Consider the following 19,411-nt stretch of genomic DNA (forward strand, 5'->3'; position numbering starts at 1 on the left):
CAGGACTCTCCTTTGTACGTCCTAGGCTTCTCCAAACATCGCTATTCTCCCTCTAGAAGATTATAGAAGATTAACTTGCCACTCAAAATTTCCCCTCTCTCTTCTCCGGTGGTAAGAAAGCAGCAGCGAGCTCAGCTATGACCGCCAGTGAATACTCCCTATAGCTTGCACCTCCACATGGAGACATCATTTTCTTGTGCGTGTCCACAATATTTAGTTTCTTTTTTTTTTTTTACTCTGGCCCTGCGCAGGTTTTCTCGTTTACTTCGGATACGGTATCTTCAATAGCTCCCAGAGAAAGCCGTCGCCGCCGTTTCTCCGTGACGCGGTTTCCGTGGACTCTGTGCTTTCTTCTGACAACCAAAGTGACGGTGAGGCCCAGCCCCTGATGTCCTGTTGAACGTCCACCAATATCGCCCCATCGTGCTCTTGCTCTCACAACTCTCTACATCCGGTTCGATTCCTTCCATCCGGGACCAATGACTATTTGTGGGGTTTTCTCTCGAGCGCCTGCTCTGTCATAGGTACATTCTCATAACCTTGTTGAGCCTGGAAGGGAGTGCCCACTTCTTTCTTTTGCATTGTTGCTGAGGGCACTGTATGGGACTCTAGTCACTTCATTATACGTTCAGCGTTATTTTCCTGTCTGTTGTAGACTTGTATTTGTTGGATTTATTCGGACAGAGGGTGACAATCTGTATAGAGTGACCTCGAAAAAGTTTTTTGTGTAATACTGTGCACAGCTTTCTTTAAGGATTTGCATTACTCACTTTGAGGAGTGCACTCAGTATGTAAATCCACTCCTTTGCAGTGAACTTAATTGCTGAGTGGGAAAACGCAAGAAGTTGATAAAGTCATTAGTGAATATATTGACTGCACTCATTCTCTACATGCCAAAGTTGAAACATCGAACTGAGTCTTTTTGCAGGGCTATGGAAATGTTTTTAAAGCTTGGCTAGGCCAATGTGTTTTCAACATTGTTTAATACAATATGTCTGCTCTCTTTCTGAGGACATGCATTGTACATAGACACCAAAATGTTGCACCTCTCTGCTCCAGTAGACGAAGAGAAGTGCATTATTTTGCAAACCACTTGTGGACATGGCTTGTTAGTGATTTTAAACATCCTCCTCATTTGTTTACACAGTCTTTCTTTAATCGTGTGCCCCCTTATATTTGTCACCTCCTTAGTGGCAACATATACAGGGTGTTTCACATAAGAGTGACAAAAATTACTCAAATTAGTTTAATCGAGGTAAAAGGATAGTTTTCTCGGGACCGCATTACTTGTGGTAGCGGACGTCAGAAAATGAGCAATATTTATTAATTAGTTAAATAATTAATTAAAATGACTAATGAACACTCTGTGCAAATGTCATTTTAGGTGCCAATATGACATGCAGGGTGCTGTGGCACGTCTCCTCTGACAGAGGTGCGCCCACGGCTGGTCGTGGGCGCGCCACAGTAATCGGGCTATATAAGTAGCAAACCTTTTTTAGGGCGCTTTTGGCGTGCTTTTTGCCAAAGATAAAGCACCCTATGAAGCTCCCTTAGCATGGAGAGCGGCGCGACCGTTCTTAGGCTTAATCACTTTTATTATATCTCTGTTTGAAAGTGGACATGGATGTACCAATCGGGGGGGGGGGCAAGGGGGGCGCTTGCCCCACCCTGAAACAGCCGCCACTGGGCAGGGCAAGCTCTGGCCGGCGGCGCCCAAGGGATACCAAGGGTTGCCTTGGGGGGGGGGGGGGGTCTGTTTTGCCATTCCACTCAAAAACAAGTTGGTACACCACTGAAAGCGGATCACAGACGGCAACGTGTTCGTTGACATGAATGCTTCCGATGGACAAAGCACACTCGGAGCTGGGCAATTCTTCGATCCCAGCTTCACTGGGCATGCACGCGGCTCGGTTTCCTTGGTTGATCACTTCCGCAACCACGCAATTGCAGCTATTATGAAAGCGGCTTGGCTTAACTTGTCTTGGCTTGACTTGACCTGACCGCTTGGCGGCAAAAAAAAAATCAAGACTTGCAGAGCCGAAAATTAAAAATACATTCATTATGCGAGAAAAAAAAAAAAAAAAAAGTCAATTTTGATGGATGTTGTGGGGGGTGCGTTCATTATGCTAGTAAATACTGTAGCTGTGTCAATTCTCCACAGCATTAGAAAAGAAGACCTGAGAAAACATGTTCACCAAGCTGCGTCTCTTTTCACAACAGCCTTGTGACTACCAAAAGAAGCGGCAATTGCAGGTTGTCATCTTCTAGGGTCTATTTCACAATTAAATTTGTGTATTTCTTGGTAGATTTTGATACTGGAGTTGCCCTTCAACATTTATTTGCACCCTTTTTTTGTTCTTACTGCTGGAAGGTGGATCTCGTCTTAGACGGCTAAAAAATATATGCATATCTATTGATCAAATTTACTAGTGTTAAAATTGTGACAATGAAACTTATCATTAGTTCAGGGTTTCAAAAACTAAATCTAGGTGTTTGTGTTATCAGACAAAGCTTCAAGGGAAAGTGGTACTGCAGTTGACTTTTTTTTAGGCATCGTAAACTGATTAGGACAACCATAAGTCATTCTCAATTTTGGAATGTTTTACCTGCATCACCTTGCCTTTTCACCCACATGTCATATATCATCTTGTAAGTGGAACTGTCTGTTGTGATTGTGACATTCATCTGTCTGTGATGTCCTACCATTTACAGTAATTCGTTGTACCACGCCCACCATCTTCGGAGCTGTTACATATCACATTAAATGACACGGGCACAAAAGTGCACACTTCTCAGTAAAGGGCTATTGTCTCGACTTGAATAAAAGTAGTCTCCGTTATTCCATGCTTTGGCTGATGAGGCTTTGAATGACCCAGTACTATTCGGTCAGAATTTTAGAGCGCAGCTCTTAGGGGCCCGTTCCCGGCTTGAGCGGCGTCGGCGTTGGCGTCGCCGTCGGCGTCGGCGTAACCAAGGTCATCCCAAGGTCACGTGACCCCCAAGGTCATGTGACCCCTCCCAAGGTCATCTCAAGGTCACGTGACCCCCTGAAGGTCACGTGACCCCTAAGGTCACGTGCCCTTGGGGGTCACGTGGGGTCATCTTGGGATCACGTGACCCCTCGAGGTCACGTGACCCCTTCCAAGGTCATCTCAAGGTCACGTGACCCCAAGATGACCCCACGTAACCCTTTAAAGGTCACGTGACCCCCAAGTCACGTGACCCCTCTGAGGTCACGTGGTCTCCTCCCCAAGGTCACGTGACCCCCGAGGTCACGTGACCCCTTCCAAGGTCATCTCAAGGTCACGTGACCCCAAGGTGACCCCCACGTGACCCCCCAGGTCACGTGACCCCTCTGAGGTCACGTGACCCCCCAGGTCACGTGACCCCCGAGGTCACGTGACCCCTCCAGGTCACGTGACCCCCAAGGTCACGTGGGGGTCACCTTGGGGGTCACGTGACCTTCAGGTGACCCCCAGGTCACGCCTCCCCGAGGTCACGTGACCCCCTCCCCGAAGTCACGTGACACCCCCCCCCCCCCCCCGAGGTCACGTGACCCCCCCCCCCCCCCCCGGAGCATATTAAAGAATGAGGGGAGGAGGAGAAGGGGGAGGGGTCTACCCTACCCTCAGTACCCTTCACTCCTCCTCCTCAAGAGCTGCGCTCCAATTCGGCGTTACAGGGATTTGTAAACGGCTTTCACTTTTTTATAGAGTTCAACTTAAAAAAATGAAAGCTGTTTACAGCTCCCTGTAACACTGAATTAGAGCGCAGCTCTTGAGGAGGAGGAGGAGGAGGAGGGAAGGGTACTGAGGGGGGGGGGAGGGGTCACGTGACCTCGGGGGGGGGGGGGAGGGGTCACGTGACCTCGGGGGGGGGGGGGGGCGGTCACGTGACCTCGGGGGGGGGGGTTGTCACATGAGCTCGGGGCGTCACATGACCTGGGGGGTCACGTGACCTAGGGGGGGGGGTCATGTGACCTTGGGGGGTCACGTGACCCCCCGCTCTAAAAATTTGAGCCACTTTGGTGCTCCAGCATTTTGCAACGCTGCATAGAACTATGCCCTGATGCGTTTGCAGTGATCTCGAAAGGTCAGTGCCTTGTTGATCGATTACATGCAGCCCCCTAATATACTGTTTGTGTTTCTGAGCATTGCTAGGTTCAGCGATCCTTGTGCTTCCTGCAGACTGTCCAGTCCTGAGTGGCACATGGTAATATGACTTGGTGTGAGGGTTGTGGGGAGTTACGGGGATTGCGACTTCCATCATTTAGCTTGCAGTGCTGGTGGTGGTGGTCTTACTGGTGTTTTCTGCTTGAATGTTTCTGGACAGTTGTCTTTTGTCTTTTGCTCTCTGTCTTTGCTTCGGGTGTAGTACATGTTGACAGGCCAAGTACAATAACCTGTAGACTTTCCCATCAAAACTATACTTAATTTTGCCTTCAGTTGTTTTAGAATGCACTACTACTAATAATTGAATTAACCCTCACGAGTTGTTCGTGAGGGTGATTGCCAATCTTACTAGCTCTGTGAAGCAAGGTGCTACTTTCAATGATTGAATCCATCAGTGTGGGGGCTTGATGACAGTAAAGTTTTCTGGGTTAATTGAATTATTAATACTTCTTCAAACTACTGAAGGCAATTCCCCTTTTAACTTTTGGCATTGTATGGAAGTGGGAGGAGCTCACTCGCTCCAGAGCTCAGATAGTGTCCCAAAAGAAAAGGAGGCATGTTCTGTTAGTGCACTAGGTTTGCTTATTGCGGTGCCTGAAATGCATCTTCAACTGGAGCGTTTAGCATTCTACACTGCCCGTGCGTCGAAAATGGTTCAAATTACAAATTGGAAACAAATTACCTCGCAGAAGCAAGCGACACCTTTACAGTCTCTTGTTGCAATCATGTTGGTTGGTCGGTTGCGACGAGCGAGAAGCTTGCAGGTGCAAGGGTCGCAGCCGTCGCAGCATTCCAACTTATGGCTGCTGTAGACTGGCCGGCTAGTGGGTGATCTAGAGCAGACACCTGCTGTAACCACGTTCCCCCCTCCCCCCCCCCCCCCCTCTCTCCACTGTGCCACTGCAAGGATTCTGCCTGGTGATAAATGGGGGACCAAAAATAAACTGGGGGACCAAAGATGAGGGCACGGTAAACACACCAGTCAAAGACTCATTCTTTGGTGCCATACTCGTTCGTCCCTCCACATCATCTGTGACTGTTCCTCCCCCGTCCTCCTTTTTATTTTACACACGACACATTCCAAACCTTCTTATCACTTTCCTGTCGCGACACCAATGCATGGAATGGCGGTTTGCCTCGTCTGCAATTCACAGTATCTGTTGCGTCATGTCACAAGAGTTAGTAGGTTATGGCCTGCATGTTGGCTGCCAACTTTTTAATGTGCTATATCTGCCCCATTCCCCACAAGGATTGCACACCCATATTTTCGCTGTTCATTCCTTCTCTGGTTGTTTTCAAAAGATTACGGTACTAGTATGCACTAGGGATACTACTCCTTAAAGCTCTTCTCATCTTAAAGGCCGGTTCACACATACTTGACTGTGCTAGCCCAATGCTGAATCAACACTAGAAACATCATGGATTCAGCACTTACATAAACCTAACTTAGCATTAGAGCTGTACTTGGTCAGCACTGCATTGGCACTGATATAACACGAGGACAGCGCTGAACCAGGTAAGGTCGGTGAAATATTCAGCGCTGATGAGATAGTGCTGTTGTAGCACTGCACTTGTGTGAACAGGCCTTTAAAATGCATACACCACAAAGCCAAGGTTCAGGCTAAGCTCTCTTTTTTTGTTAATTTGATCTTGTTAGGCTACATTCAAGAGCAATTGAGAGAAGGCAGTACAAGATAAATTCAGATTGGCCAAACATTGCCACAGTTACTTTTCTCTTTCCGCTGCAGTTTGCGTTTTTATGTCCCTTCTTTTTATGCTACTTTATGTTCATATTGAGATTTTCTTGCATATATCATTTCAATCTTTTATCACCTGTTTTATTAACGAGTTCTCACGCACCATAAAGAAAATTTTGTCTCTTGTAAACAATATGTGTGGGAGATGCGTTGTTATCGTTGTTATTTCCCCCTGTGACTTTTTCTTTTTGATTTTTCCAGCAGCAGCTTAACAATGGTTTTTCTTGCTTTCCAACAATGCAGGTGTAGCAGGCGGAACCGAATAATGACTCAAGACAGTTTTGCTTAGCTGCTGCAATGCCTGAAAAAAATTTTGACGAAGTCTCCAGAAATTGGGAGAAAGACTCAGTTTTATTGAATGTAAAATATACTCATTGTATCTCCACTGACAAGTTTTTGCCAAGTTCTTCTATGGTGTGACCTTAACTGAAAACGTGTCTTCTCCTCTGGTCCTTGCTTGAGGCCAGGTGCACTGCAATGTTTCATCTGACAAGAACATTTCAAGTTGTGTTTGCTTCTTTTAGTTGAGCATTTTTATAATGTGGATCACCCATGTCGTTATTGGCAAACTGGGATAATATATGTTGTATAGTAGTATTGATTCATTAGGGTATAGTTGTGGTAAATCGGCCAATATTAGTTTTTATTTGATGAAACCACTTTTACTGCAGAGAAGCTCAGTAATGTTTGTTTGTTTTTTCTTGCATCAGCATAGTCACTTGTGTCACTGCAGAATCTGTTGTCTTGTTGTAAATTTCTCACCATTTTTCTAACTGTTTTGTAAACTAGCCCAGAAAACCACTCCTCTTCAGACAATGTTATTTTGATGCTAATGGAAGTGTTTGATACAATGGAAATATTTGAAACTGGCCAGTGGTTTATTTGGATACTTATCCACTGCTAGTCATAATTTTTTTGTGAAGACATTAACATTCATATTTTAGGATCCTATAATCTTAGATGGCCCTTGTATTGTTTGATATTGCGGGTTGACATTGGCAAATATATATTGATAAATATTTTTTCTTGTGTGATAATTTAACGTATAAAGGATCATCCGTAGCACTTTTTGCTGTGCGACGTTTTAATGAATGTGAACTCTTTCATAATTATTCTTTCTTTTTGAATAAATTTGGACAAAGAATATCAGTACAAAAAAAAAAGACCTCAAAGCACTCACAAGGAAGGAAAGTGAGTTTCTAAAATGGTAAATAAATTCAGAATCTTGGCTTGGTTTTATCTATTAGCATGCAATGGTTTCAAAGCATCAAATTACATTATACTTGTCATCTTTCCTGTGGACAGATAATCCAGTAAACACACTTTTACAATTAATTTTAAAAATGCATGTACGATATGTGTAAGTTTATATGTAAAGATGTTTATGCAAGGGATTTGTGTCAAAGTTGTGAAACCATGCTTAGGAGACATTGTTTGCTGTTATACAGTGCTTAGTCTTCTGTGAGTTGTGGGGGGGTCTCTACAAGCTGTGGTAAAGGGGAGAGGGGGAGGGGGAGGGAGGGAGTCATGTTAGATGCACGCAAAAACAACTTGATTAAAACGTATGCATAATCCGGCATTTTCCCCACGAAACCAAACCGTCCAACATGGATTCTGGTTATTTTTGTTGTCAAGAATTAAGTGTCCCCGAAACATTCGCCAGTTTGCTCCACACGAAAGCGACGTGGCGACTCAACAGTTTTTTTTCTCTCTAGAAATTGCTACTCAACAAAGCTTGAATGGGTAAAATCCTATCACTTCTGATCACAGGATGGAGTACTTAAGATTTTTTCACTAACGCCAGGGGGGTCTCGGACCAAGGAGGTCCGAGACCCCCCTGACTTCAAGCACTGCTGTTGTGTGTTTATTATGCCAGGAAGTCATGTTCATTCTGTTTAGAATATGTTAATCATGTAAGGAAAACATCAGAACACTCATTTTGTATGAGGACCTGAGCCGTACTGGATTTTGGTTTACTATGATTGAGACGCAGAATATGTTTGCTCTTATTAGAAAGTTTTCTTGAGTAGCCCTTCAGTGTTGGGAATGCAGTTCTTAGATAATTTGCTTCAGCTTGGGGCATATATTCCGGAAAAGGTTAATGTGACCGTGTATATTGTGATGGACACTGTTTTTTTCATGATTAAGGGGTTATTTTCATTTCGTCACACTGCCTGGTTGCTGCTGGTTTGTCTCTAGTGTCTAGCCTGGGTCCAGGCATTTCACTGAACATGCTTCATCGAACGCCGTTTTATTGAATGCCGTTTTATTGAACGCCGTTTCATTGAACGCCGTTTGATCGAAGTCGTTTTATCGAACACCACCCACTTGAGCAGAAGGGATTCTACACATAGGAAATAATTTTTTATTTGCACCCTGTGAATAGCAGTGTTATAATATTGGTTATAATTTGTAAGCTTATAAATTTATTAAAAAAAACTTTTTTCCTATTTTTTATGTTTTCGAGTAAATGATGACTTCTGTTGTAAAAAATGCGAACACTGACGACACTTTTTAAACCTCTGAACATCGGGTGCAATGATGAACGCACGTCCGTTCAAGGGCGTGTCTTCGTCGTGGAAGAGACGCATTCTGCTTGAAGACTGTTTTTGAAGCAATGGTCTGTTTCCATGTCGCATAATGCAGAAGACCTGTCTCCCCTCTTTGTTAACTTATTGTAACCGACAGAACCGTGGACCTGCCGAACTTTCAAAATACAATGTACGTTCTTAAAAAAAAAAAAAAAAAAGAAAAATGCTTTTTTGGGATAGAATGAAAATACTGCGGAGAATAACTGATTCCCTCTTCTGAAAGTGACTTTCACGCGTGAACACGGGGATGAAGTGGGAAAAAGTGTGTTTAGTCGCGTACCCACTCAACTTTTGACATGACAGTTAACTTCTATAATTCAGTAACCAACATTTAGTTAGAAGACAATTGATAGGGGTAGTAATTCTATTTCTGGTGATTCGAGATCGGCGTCATATCTATTTTATAAACATAGTAAATTATGTAAAGAGTTGTAATACTCCAAAATTTAGTAAAAGTAAATTCGATGGAACTGCGTCAAGCGCGATTCGATGAAACGGGGTTCCATGAATTTGCGTTCGATGAAATGTCCACTTTTCGGTGAAATGGCGTTCGACAAAATGTCCGGAACCCTGTCTAGCCACCCTTACATTACTCGTACTCATCAGTTCAATGTGACGAAAGTCGTTTCGAATACAGACTTCTCTGTTCGTGGTACTGACAAGGGGTGGACAGAACCACCCACCCCTTTCTCTTCTGCCTACACCACTGTCATGAAAAGTATGCCGATTTTTAAAATATGTAATTCATTCGTGGACTACACAATGCTCTATATTGTAAATATGTGCCGAGATTGCCAAAGAGAAAAGGTTTGGCATAAATTTTATTTCCATAGTTCCGAGTGACTCTGTGTGTGTGTGTTCTTGAAAGTGGATCAGATGCTTGTCCAATTTTGAGCCAATTTAGAGGGCACCTTTGTAATAATTGCTCCAAGCATCGCTTTACGGTGAGCGAAATAAATATTTTTAATAGGCAGTTTCACAGCTTGTCATTGCATTTGTTTAGGTCGGGAGATAAATTGCCAATGGAATTGACCTTTGGGTAGACGCACCCCTCCACCTCATATGCAGCATGGCTCTACACTTGTTTTACACTCAAGACAGATTGTCATTGCGACGGCAAAATGAAAATAATAATAATCTATTTCCATTTAAAGAAATGGTGGAGCAAAAGGGAAAAAGCTTCAAGAAGCTCGACTGGCCCTCAGCCCCATCGGCAGACATTGAACAAACAGTTTTCGTGCAGTGAAAAAAAAAAAAAAGAAAAAAAAATCATATACAGAAAATTATACGTTAACAAATGGGAGAACATAAACAAGACATAGAACGCTTAAATATGTAAAGATATGTTTTGCAACTCTTTAGGAGATATCGTTTCTATATTTCTATTTTATTCTTCAAGGTTGTTTAAAAGCGTTGGAGTTAAATACCGAAGCATTTTCTGCCCATAATTTGCCGTGCATGTGGGAACCTTCCAATATTCATTATAGCGGGTCAAATAAGCCGTATTATTTTGCTTTCTGGAATTAGTATCCCAGAAAGCAATTTTGAGTTCAGCCGCTTTCGCTTGAAAATTCGGAGAAATGATTCAAGTATGCAAACTTGCATAACTTAATTTGTACCAAGAACCTTTTTTTTCTTTTAATCGAGCTAACAATAAAAAATTAAAAGAACACTGGGCGGGGGAGGCAAGAAACTGGTTAGGATAAAATTGTATATACATATATACAGGGGTTTTTTTTCTCGTTTTTTTTTTGTTTTGTTTTTTACTTGGCGAATTTGTTTTTAAACAGCCGTAAAAGCTACGCTTATGCGGTTTGTGCAGGTGAGCTCTACGGCCAGGGGACATAGTATAGGGGGCTAATCGTAACGACCAGTCGGTTAATTTAAGTAGAATTTGTTAATTAACCTTTTTATTAGTGAAAATGGACATATGGCTCCAATTAGAAACTTGCTGAGCGTCATCGAAATCCAATAATCAGTAATTATCAGAAAGACTGAGCGCATGAAAAGCGCAGTACTATAGTGCGCAAAAGTTGCTACTCGTACAGCAAGAGCAAGGCTTACGAATGGGCAATATAAGACGCCCGCGCGATTTCTCTCACTTATCATAGCCCCAGCCTTGTACCTGTTGCACGAGTGGTACCTTTCATGCACTACTACGCTTCCCACGCGCTTAATAGTATTTCTAATAAGTATTGATTTAGTGGTTTTCGATGACGCTAGGCAAGTTTCTAATTATGCTTCGTTTCAGCTGAAGTCCAGACGCGGTCGGTGCTACAACCGCGGGCTCCGGGCTTTCAGTGCCCCTGCCAAGCACGCGCGCTCGTGCATGACACGCACTGTTCAGGGCCACATGCTCGCGCTTGTAGCATCGGCTACGTCCGGATGAAACGAAATATAGAACCATATGTCTCCACAAATTAAAAAGTTAATCAACAAATTGTACTTAATTAAGCGACTGATTGTTACTACTAGCCCCCTATAATATGTCCCCCTGGTTGTATAACTCCCCTGCACAAACCGCATGTAGCTTTCACGGCTCTTTTTTATGCGACGAAACGCGGAACGAATCGTTCCGGCCAAAACTACGGATCGCACAGAAAAAAAGGCTTGTGACGTTCTGGTCCCAGGTCAGGGGCCTATTTAGGGAAATTATTAAAGCTCGGGATAAGTGAATTAATTTTTCTGATATTGAGTTTAAGGTCATGGTCTCACTTAGAAACTTGCTGGACATAATCGAAACCTTATTTAGACAGGTATAAAGCACAACCGGCATTTCATGACGTTTGGAAAAAAAAATTTTTTTTTTACGCGTTCTCCGGTTTTGTTTTTTTATCCAAGCTTTGGCAGTTGCTTCGGCAGTTGCTTCGGCCGCCTCGACCTCGCCTGCCTCCCCTCTCTCGTAGGAAAGAAGGAAGCGTTACGGGCGCCACACGGGCGTCCGGAAAGCAACTCGCCCAAGCTGGTATGTTAGCAATATATGTTAGGGCGGCCTTATGCATGACGTCTTACTCGAACGAAGAAAGGGCTAATACGATATGGGCGTTAGGACAAGCGAACGGGAAGGGGAGACACCGCAGCGCTCTTCTTATTAACGTGGTATCCAGGGCCACAGCCTAGTGTGTCAACGATGCTCAGGAATTATGCGTGACCACGGCTCTTTTCACAACCTCCAAAGAGACGCCAGTTCTTCAAGCACATGTCACCAACTGGATATTTTGATCCACACCTTCGACAACCCTCACGCCAGTGTCCGCTGTATCAGTGCTGAAGCTGGAATTTCGACGACAAGCGTATGGAATATTCTGCAGGAACGTATGCATCCTTACCAGGTGCAACTGCACCAGGGGCTCGAGACGCGTGACTTACATAACCGTGTCGATTTTCGAACTGGATGTTAAATCAAGTGGAGGAAGACCCAGACTTCCATGTGGAAATTCTGTAAACAGATGAAGCGAGCTTCGCCAGAAATTCACAATCCTCACTGGGTGTTGAGGACAAAAAGCCAATATCATTGGTCATTCAACGTATGGTGTGGTATCAGGGGAAGTGTTGTCCTTGGTCCAGTTTTCTGGACCAAGGAGGACACCCCAAGAGACGTGGAAAGAAACCGCAAAATGGTAAAACGCTTAAATAGGAGTGCAAAACCCCTTTAAGGCGCGTTCACACCGGCGATGCGATCTAGTCGCGCGATAACTTTCATCCCAAAAGCGAACATCGCGGAAAAAAAGAGCGACGTGATTTGAGCAGTCGCTAGCTGACTGGACTTTTTGCGAAGCGAACACAAGCGTCGCTGCGGTCGCCGCGCCCTGATTGGGTGAGGTGTACTGTGACGTCAGGGAAAAACTCCGCTTCGCGATCTCGCATTCGGCTCGCTTCCCTGCCTTGGTTTCCTGGTTCGGCCGTTGTGGGCCACAAGTACTTCGAGGAGCGGGACATTGTTTACCCGGTGTACAAGACTCTGCGCTAGGCCGATACTGACGTGCTTCCGTACCTTCTATAAGCGTGCTTGTCACTTTGACATTTATAATCGGGTTAAAAATCGCGAAAGCTATCGGTGGAAGCCGTTCTGCTGATGAACCTCCCTGTCGGTTTACAGGGCACAACGCAATCGTGCGAGGGGTCGGTGAAGCGGCGGCGTAAGTGTTTCAGACGCTAGAATTCTATTCCTTGCATGTTCATAATTTTGCAGAATATTACATCCCGCTTTGCGATCCTTTTAAATGTCTTTATATCAAAGGCCTTCGGGCGGTCAGCAAATTAGCTCGCGACCCCGACTCTGCGTGTGCCACTCAGCACGCGCTGGTTCGTATACTGTTTTAAAGGCCATCGGTCTGAAGACCTTTGAAGTGCTCGTGGGGTAGGGTTGTTTTACATCAATGTAGCTTCTTTGTGAATCAATGATATGGACGTATACAGGCATGTTTTATTTTTTAGAACACACACAACTGCTGGAAATGCGTTTGCATGGTAGCAGGAAAAACGGCCGAATTGCTCCCAGTTGCCTGTATGAGATGCATTGAACTGTCCAAAATATTCGCAGCAATAGTACCGTATACTTTGTTTGTTTGTAATTTTTCCTGACATTCTTTCTTTATTCCAGCCTCGTGTATTCGGGAAAAACACCGTTTAGTATGAATTCTCATTTTCAATTAAAATAGACACTGCTGCAGGTGCCAAAAGCTTCCTCAGCCTCCAAACTCCCATACAGCTTGACGTTTTGAGAACAGTGGAAAACAGGAGGAACAGCGAGCATTCGAACGGCTGTCCAGTGGTTGACGCTGCACTAATAGCAGAAAATGTGGAACCTGTGAAGGGTGGCAGTTCGCGTGATTAAAGCTTCTGGTATTTTATCTTCAGGACCAGTTTGATGTAGTTAAAATCACAATTTTAGAGCCAAAGGGACTAAAAACGGGGTAGACACCTTCACCTACGCTTGTTGTACATTACTTGAGTGATATAATCAAGAAGCCCACAGATAACAGCAGTCGAGTCCATTAAAATACTATCCGAATCCAGCAAAGGCCAAATGCGAACAATATAAACAGATATAAAGAAATAACTGTATTTGCCTGTGTCCGTTCTTTGTTTACTTTATTCCTGTACTTGGACTGTCTCACATGTGATTCTCTCTCCATGGCCCAGAGTACATTCAACATGTTGCGGAAGCAGCATGCAGCTTTTCTGCTTCGGCGTTTTTGTTTAGAAACAGACTAAAAAAAAAACGAAATAGTTTACATAGCCTACCTATTCATTCAGACTATCAGTAGCATTGATTGTGTGAGATGCAAATCTATAGTGATGCTTCTGCCATTGTAACCATATTTCTTCATTTTCATATACCAGCTAGGATTCATGCCTTGCCTGCCCTGTCAACCATGCCTGAAATATTGTTCAGAATGGAAGCTTAGGCGTGTTGGTAAGGCATGATTATTTAAAACGTACAGCGAAACAGACGGGACGGAAGAAAGGAGACAAATAACCTCTGATGGTTGAAGTTTCGCCTGCCTGCGGCTACAGGCCATACCTCAATAAAGTCACATGTGAAAATTTACACTTCCTATGAAAAACGCACACAAAAGAAAAATTAAATAGAAACGAGCGCACCGAAAGCTAACGTCGTCACAGCCTCCACAAGGCGAGCGAGTCAGGCAAAACTTCTGTCCTCGTCGTGACGTCACCCCGGTTCGCCGTAAGGGGGCGCCACGCAAACTTCTCGGCGTTCGGAGAGTGAGTTTTCGAGAAGCGACTCCCTCATCGCGCACGCCAGTGTGACTACCTGACGTTTTGCGATGCGATCTAGTCGCATGGCGCGACTCCTTTACATCGCCGGTGTGAAAGCGCCTTTAATCCTTGAAAAGTCGACAGTTGTGGAAAGAGCGGCTGGGGTATCTGAAGAGAGAACCCAACGGAAAACCAGGTGGTCCCCAGAGACGTCATTCGAAAGACTGCGTGGAGGGGCACTTTGACTTTCGATTTCTTTCATTTTTTTTTTTAAATAAAATGTAGCGCGCGCAAGGAAATTAATTTCCGCAGTTCATTTGGCAAAGTACGAAAATCGTTGGCACCGTCCTCGCCCCGTGAAGTGCTAGAAACTAATAAAAACAAATATTGAAAATGCATTTTTTTGGCATTTTCAGTGTACCATCTGACATTCCGCGCCATCACACGTGTTTTTGCTAGAAATTGAAGCATGAGCAACGTTCTTTAATTACATTGGCGTCATGTCATGCCTTCGACTCGGCTCTTGTGGGGACCAGAAGGCGGTAAACCGCAACCCTACACACACTATTTACAAACAGACAATTAATCGTCCCGGGCATTGATAGATGGAGCCGCCGGGAAGTCCAGTCTCCGAACTCCACGTCCCTTGCTGTTCTGGCTGCAGCGTGCGCTGATCTCGTGCCCACCGACTATGTCGTTTTCAACACAGCGCCAAAAACTCTAAAATGTGCCAGCTTCTTAGAAAAGAAATGCTCGTAATGCTTTTTTAGTCGTCAATGCAGATTCTATGAGTCCATTGTGAGAAAGAGTGGAAGCCGTTGCCCAACCTATTTACCCGCGTAACGACGCGCAATCTTTCCGTGCTTGCACTAGAATCTCTCCCATGAGGATGTCCAGGAACCTTAGGCCGTCGAACTCAACTACTCCGTCCACTTACGCGTGCACATTGCGCACACACACACGCACAATAAACAAAATCCTCGCAGCACTTACGGTTGGTCCTCGTGATGAGTAACGGGCGGCGGCACCCCGACTAAAGACACTCCAAGCTGGGACAGGAATAAATAGACTTTATTGCAACACAGATTCGGTCTCCCAAACAATTTCCCCGAGGGGTGATTCGAGACCCCAAGCAATGAGGTAACAACGACGTAACGGGAGGCCCGTTGGCCATCTACAATTGCAACATTTGTTCTCACGAGGTGGGAGAAAGGTCGGCGTCTGATGCCCACCGGGCGCGAACGCAGGATTGTACCTAAAGTTGATGGCTCTCTCTCTCTCTCTCGCTTTGTGCGCTGCATGGCGGCGCGCACGAAACATGGGTAGATTTTTAGTTTAGCTTAGAATCGCTTTTAGTCTTCGGTTGTCGGAGGGGGGGCCTTGATGTGGCCCACGGGGGGTTCGTTTTAAGCAACAGAGTAGCGACGGACAAAGTCGGAAACGACAACACGTAAAGATGCCTCGATGAGAGTGCGAGAACGCAAAACCAGGAGACGCGGCGGGCGGGGAGAGCGGCGGAGTCGCGCCGGAGAGGAAACAGGGCTGAAGTGGAGATGCTGTAGAAACCAGGGAGAATCTGGAACGAGACAGAGCGGATCAAATGGCGGTGTTAGGATCAGGACGGAGTGTTTCAAGATGCACGCAATGATGAATGGAATGGGTAATCTCGCGTTACCAAAATAAATTTCAAATGTGGAAAAAAAAAAAAAAAAGCTATTTACACGCGGTAACACACGAGAAATAGGACGATTAGGGATATATTTGATTTACTTCCGATACTGCCGGCTTTCAAGGGGAGGCTTATCTTAAATATACAGTTCACTTCTCTAAAGACACACTTTAAGTGGAACAAAATCACATACACGTGTCCAAAGCACACACACGCAAAAAGGCGCACGAAAAGTATGCGTAGAAAATCAACAATAAACAATGTAGGAAAAAACTCCCGGAGTGAGACATTGTTACGATGATGGGGTGACCTAATTTAACGCTGGAGCCAAGTGGCGACTTTGAATGGATATGTCACGACTCCGGAGGAAGGATGTCGTAATTAAAATTCCGCGGTCGGAAAACATTCTCCAAGCCGACTGTTGGTCGGTTTCCGTTCCATAACACTACAGTTGGAATACCTCCTCCCCCCCCGATCTTTTTTTTTTTTTTTTTTGTGGGGGGGAGGTGGGGGGGGGGGGGGGGAGGGGTGTGGCTAATGGAGCTTTGTAGAACAGTGGGATGTAAGCGTGTAATTTTCGCAATTACGAGCCGAAATATCATTCGCGTGTTCAATTCCAACCTTATTCCTCCATGTACATTCTAGTCTAGAGAGGGTTCTGAGTTCGCTATGGAGTCTCAGTTTAGCTGCAAGTGTTAGTTCGGCTCGATGATTCAAATCTTGATAAATCTCTTAAGTGTATCAGAGAGGAAAAAAAAAATCATTAGAGAGATTTTATTTCATTGTCATTGTTAATTAATTATGAAGGTGTTTATGATGATAGCTGCAAATCGTTCATTTACTGCACTGCCAATTACTATTATTTGTAAACGTAATTTTATTCACAAATTTATGCAGCTTAGTGACATTTTGTCGGCTACTTGCTAATAATCTTGCTAAGGCAAAAATTTGTGATATCTGTCTGAAACGTTCGAATGCGCCATATTGGGGGAGGTGCTAATAGTATACCCTTTCCGAAATTCAGTCTGGCCACCTCGAGAACTATCATCAAACAAATGTATATGATCGGTTCATGCTAATGGCTGCATTTTGATGACTGATGAAGAAAGAATTTGAAGACAGGACCCGATACGGAGCCTGAACATTCCAGACTTTTGACCGATGTATTCAATATCGGCGTGACGAGACTTGCTTCTTTGCTCTACAGATTTGGGGGCTGTAACGGTTATCCCCTCCCCTCCTCCCCCCCCCCCCCCCCCCCCCCCCCCCCCCCCCCAGACAGCTCGTGGCAATAAAATGTGGTCAATATAAACGAGAGATGTACTTAATTATCGCGACTCGTACAGAGTGAAAGTTGCTGGACACAATTGAAACTGGAACGTATAGAGAAAGAAATAACTGTATACAGCCAACAGCACCACAACTTCCGTACGTTTTCTTCTGTTGACGAGTAGACTAGATACTAAATTTTAACATCCATTAGCATAAAAATAAATAGACTGGTATTTGAGGTACTACTATACTCTTTTTCACCTCAAGAAAACAGCAAGTTTTGCGCATTGCGCCGCGCAGAGATAATTCATACGATTCGATTGTCGGAGGAGGAAGCGATGCTTTTGGCCGCTTGAAACGTGTACGCTGCCGATAAGACATATCTAATCTAAAATGCACCTACATATATCTTACTTCTCTCCATAAAAAAGTAAATTAGTAAAATGCTTCCAGAGAAAACGGAATTTTCTTTTTATTACGGTTTTTGAGGTGAAAACGAGTATGGCACTGAATTTTGTAAAGGGTCTTATAGATTCTTTAAGAAATTGAGCGCCATCTTTCACTGAGTGAGCAGTTTTTATGCGTATGAAGTACTTATTAATGATTTCAAAGGATATCCCGGGTCCGTGAGACTGAGATGAAAGGAAACCCTGTTTTTCAGCCTGCATGAATAAACTACGCATTGTATAGAAAAGTGAAACTCTGTGAAGATATGACGCTAGCGGTGGGGATAGGTTGCGTAAATGTAAGAGCGTATTGTTACCTAAATAAAAAAAATTAAAAAAAAAGTTCTCTCTTCTTTTTTTTTGTTTGTTTGTTGTGAGTTTATTATATCTATCGAAGCCTAATATTCGTCAAACCGAGAAATTACATTGTGGGCGCCTGTGGCACTAAATTCAGTGGAACAAACTTGTCAGCAAGAAAGAAAACAATATCGTTTTCCTTGCTGACAGGCTTTTGTTTCACTCAAATAATCCGGGATCGCTGCTAACTGTGCCGCCCTCCGCGCATTGCACGCCACAGACCAAACACGCCGTTGGTGCTTTGCCCTAACTTACTCCGGCGGGCACGTCGTAGAACGTAACAGTTTCGCATCCCAATTGGTGCAGCACAGGTGCCCAGCCCATTCCATAACATGAGAGTAAAAAGAAAAGAAAGAAAGAAAGAAAGGAAAACCGATGGTTTCCCGTTCGGCCTGTGCTACACTCTATGTAGTATATCATATTCAACCATGCACTATATGTTCGAACCAAAAGAAGCAGAGAAGTCCATTCGTTGGGGGTTCTATTCGGCACACGATATCATATACAGCCTCCTCTATACGGACAAAGCTTGGCAGATCGTCACGTGACGCGGCCACCGAAAGATAAAAGGTAGAGCGGCAGACAAGACTCATGTAACGGGCGCTCCGCTGCGGCGAGACGCCGAAACACACTTGTCTCGAGCGGTGAAATGTCCGCTCGTGCTTCTCGCGTTCCTCGGGCTACCGCTTCTTTTCTCGTCGGGTTTGGAAACCATGTTTCGGGTCCTCGCCGCTGCAAAAGCTGTGCGCTGAATGCAAGACTCCCCGAGAAATGCTCTGTGCTACCAGATCCTCGCCCTCCAAATCTGTGCACTCCATTGCTCTGTCATCGAACTACCAAGCTTTGTGAGTATAGAGAAAACTATGTGTATAATTGTCAACACAAATGACTGACTTTCGCCTTCAAAGGGGACATCAGGAAGCGGAATCGCAGAAGTCGCGCCGTTTCTATATATATATATATATATTTTTTTTTTTTTTTCGTGGCATATATAAAGCTGTAGACACAATGTTATTAGCGGGGAACAAGGGTAGCGGGGCGAGCACAATCGAAACCACTAAATCAACTCTTTTTAGAAAGATATAAGGCAGAGGCAGCATTTTATGGCGTTCCGTAAAAACGCTTAGTTTGAACGCGTTTCTAGGTTTCGGGTTCTTATCGGAGCGCATGTTTGCGCCCGCGGTCCTCTCGTGGTCCCGGGGTGAAGCTACCACCTTGCCTCCTCCGTAGGATGGAGGAAAGTATGGTGCACGTGTGTTGCGCGTCTCGGCCACTGGGGAGCAGGACCGCGGGCGCAGAGATGCGCCCCGATAAGAGACCGAAACCTAAAAACGCGTCCAAACTGAGCGTTTTTTCAAAACGTTGTACAATGCTGCCCCTAGCCTTATATCTTTTTAAAAAGAGTTGATTTAGTGGTTTTCGA

At 44.5% G+C, this 19,411-nt stretch overlaps 1 protein-coding gene across 1 annotated transcript in view; it reads left to right on the forward strand.

Annotated features, from left to right (window-relative positions):
- The window catches only part of LOC8043453 (high affinity cationic amino acid transporter 1), a 59,426-nt gene extending 50,070 nt beyond the window's left edge, over nucleotides 1-9,356 (forward strand). Inside the window, exons 16-17 of the mRNA XM_029986573.4 lie at nucleotides 252-371; nucleotides 6,173-9,356. Of these exons, the coding sequence (XP_029842433.2) occupies nucleotides 252-371; nucleotides 6,173-6,195 (143 nt within the window). The 3' untranslated portion in view covers nucleotides 6,196-9,356. The remainder of the gene's footprint in view (nucleotides 1-251; nucleotides 372-6,172) is intronic.
- The last annotated feature ends 10,055 nt before the right edge of the window (nucleotides 9,357-19,411 follow it).

This window comes from Ixodes scapularis, unplaced genomic scaffold (genome assembly GCF_016920785.2).
Source record: "Ixodes scapularis isolate PalLabHiFi unplaced genomic scaffold, ASM1692078v2 PGA_scaffold1__304_contigs__length_218370807, whole genome shotgun sequence".
In the NCBI taxonomy this organism is placed as follows: domain Eukaryota; kingdom Metazoa; phylum Arthropoda; class Arachnida; order Ixodida; family Ixodidae; genus Ixodes; species Ixodes scapularis.